The sequence below is a fragment of the Arachis ipaensis genome, chromosome B04 (genome assembly GCF_000816755.2).
Source record: "Arachis ipaensis cultivar K30076 chromosome B04, Araip1.1, whole genome shotgun sequence".
In the NCBI taxonomy this organism is placed as follows: domain Eukaryota; kingdom Viridiplantae; phylum Streptophyta; class Magnoliopsida; order Fabales; family Fabaceae; genus Arachis; species Arachis ipaensis.
The window spans coordinates 95,702,594-95,704,473 of NC_029788.2; the positions used below are offsets into that span (position 1 = coordinate 95,702,594).

General features: G+C 36.4%; 1 protein-coding gene across 1 annotated transcript in view; it reads right to left on the bottom strand.

The window, feature by feature from the left end:
- Positions 849 to 1,880, bottom strand: part of LOC107636711 (Werner Syndrome-like exonuclease) — a 3,695-nt gene continuing 2,663 nt past the window's right edge. Inside the window, exon 3 of the mRNA XM_016340204.2 lies at positions 849 to 1,670. Coding sequence (XP_016195690.1) covers positions 1,029 to 1,670 — 642 coding nt within the window. The 3' untranslated portion in view covers positions 849 to 1,028. The remainder of the gene's footprint in view (positions 1,671 to 1,880) is intronic.

Consider the following 1,880-nt stretch of genomic DNA (forward strand, 5'->3'; position numbering starts at 1 on the left):
TTATAAATTTAAAATAATATTAAATAATTAATTATTAATAAAAGTTATCAACATCAAAATTAAAAAGAGAAATAACATAAATTAGTCTCTAAAATTTTTTGCCAGATACTTTAAACTTTAACAAATTTTAATCACTAAATAAGTTCTTAAACTTTTATAGCATTGGACAAATCAATCCTCGCATCGTATTGTTCATTTATATAAAGAGACTTACATAAAAGTTTTATAAATTATTAAGAACTGTTGTATCTTTTATTAAATAACAATAAACATTAATTTGTCTAATTCTTTACCAAATTTAACATAAAAATTAATATGTTTTAATGTTTAATAAAATAAAAATTAAGAATTGATTTAGTTATTACAATTTGTTGTGAATTAAATTATCCGATTAAAATTTTTTAGAAACAGATTTGAAATATTAATCAATTAAAAAATTAAATTAAACTAATTTGGTTAAATATAATTTGTTAACCATAAAACTTTTTACCACAAAAATCATCATAAATACATCACATGTGTTAAAAAAAAAACATAATTAAGGTGAATGCATCTAAATCTTTTCCATTTCCAAAAGAAAAATTAGTATTTAATATTATTTTAATTTATCATTAAAAATTTTTTTTTTTTAATTTACTTAGTAAAAAATTCCCCTCTTGAGCACCTTCCCCAGATCCAATTACAATCGCAGTTCATCAAAAATTCAAAATTGAAGCCAGGGTAATGGGTATAAGGAGGCGGAGTACCAAATGCACATTGTGGTGAATAACGTAATCACTTTCTATTATGCATAATCCGCCTTACCTTCTTGGTCCTCAAACATCACACATACTAAAACCTTAAACAAGTAAACAACAACTAGAAAGCTATCATAGCCATAAATTCTTGATTGAAAAAGAAAAGAACAAACCACAATAGATAGATCCCGAAATTGCAAGAGAAATTAACCAGCTGGGCGCTGGCCACAACCATTACCTGTACAACCAATTAATACCAAGAAGAAACAGATTCCAAAAATCAAAAGCCGTTTAGTTTCCATTTCCAGAACCATACAGCATTCTCCCAACTTCGAACGACACGAAAGCATCAACGCAAGCGTATTGAACCTGCTCCGCCGTGAGCCACGCGTTATCCCAGCGGCTCCGACTGATCCTCTTAGGCTTCTCGATCTCCAATCCGAGCACTCTCTCCGCGAGCCTCTTCAGGCCCGCTCTTTTCATCTCACTCTCACCCAGCACGCTCTCCGCCAGACCTCTCAGGTCAACGAAATTCTTCACGTTGAGGTTGTAGTCTTCCAGAAGCTTCTCCACGTCCTCCTCGATTCCCACGCCGAGGAACGTGTGTCCCTCGTTGACGAGAAAGTCAACGAGAGACTGCGGAACCGAGGGAGAGTGGAGGATCTGGAAGACGAGGCAGCGGTTGCCGACGCAGAGCTGGAGAGTGGCGACTGGGTTGTCGGAGTTGCGGTGGGTGTTGGGACGCCACTCGATGTCGAGGCCGACGAGGACAGTGGTGGTGGTGGTGGTGGAGTGGTGGTTGAGAAGGAAGGTTGTGGTCAACGACGCTGATGATGGCGAGTGTTGTCCCACTCCCTTGAGTGGGTGCGTCGTGGTTCTCGTGGTGGTTGGGGTCTCCCATTGAGAAGAGTTGTTGGAGCTGTCAGCTGTGGCCTATGAAGGATACTCCAATGAAATTATCGATTTTGTATTGAGGATATCGTTTTGAATTCAAATCAGATTTGGGAGATTTAGAACAAGTGTCCTCTGGAGTGAAATGGTGATTGGTGTGGTTGAGCCTTTGGGGCGCTACTTTTGATTTTTCAAATAAAGGTTTATAGTTGGATTTTAAAATAAATAAATTAATTAAATTTATGATTAACT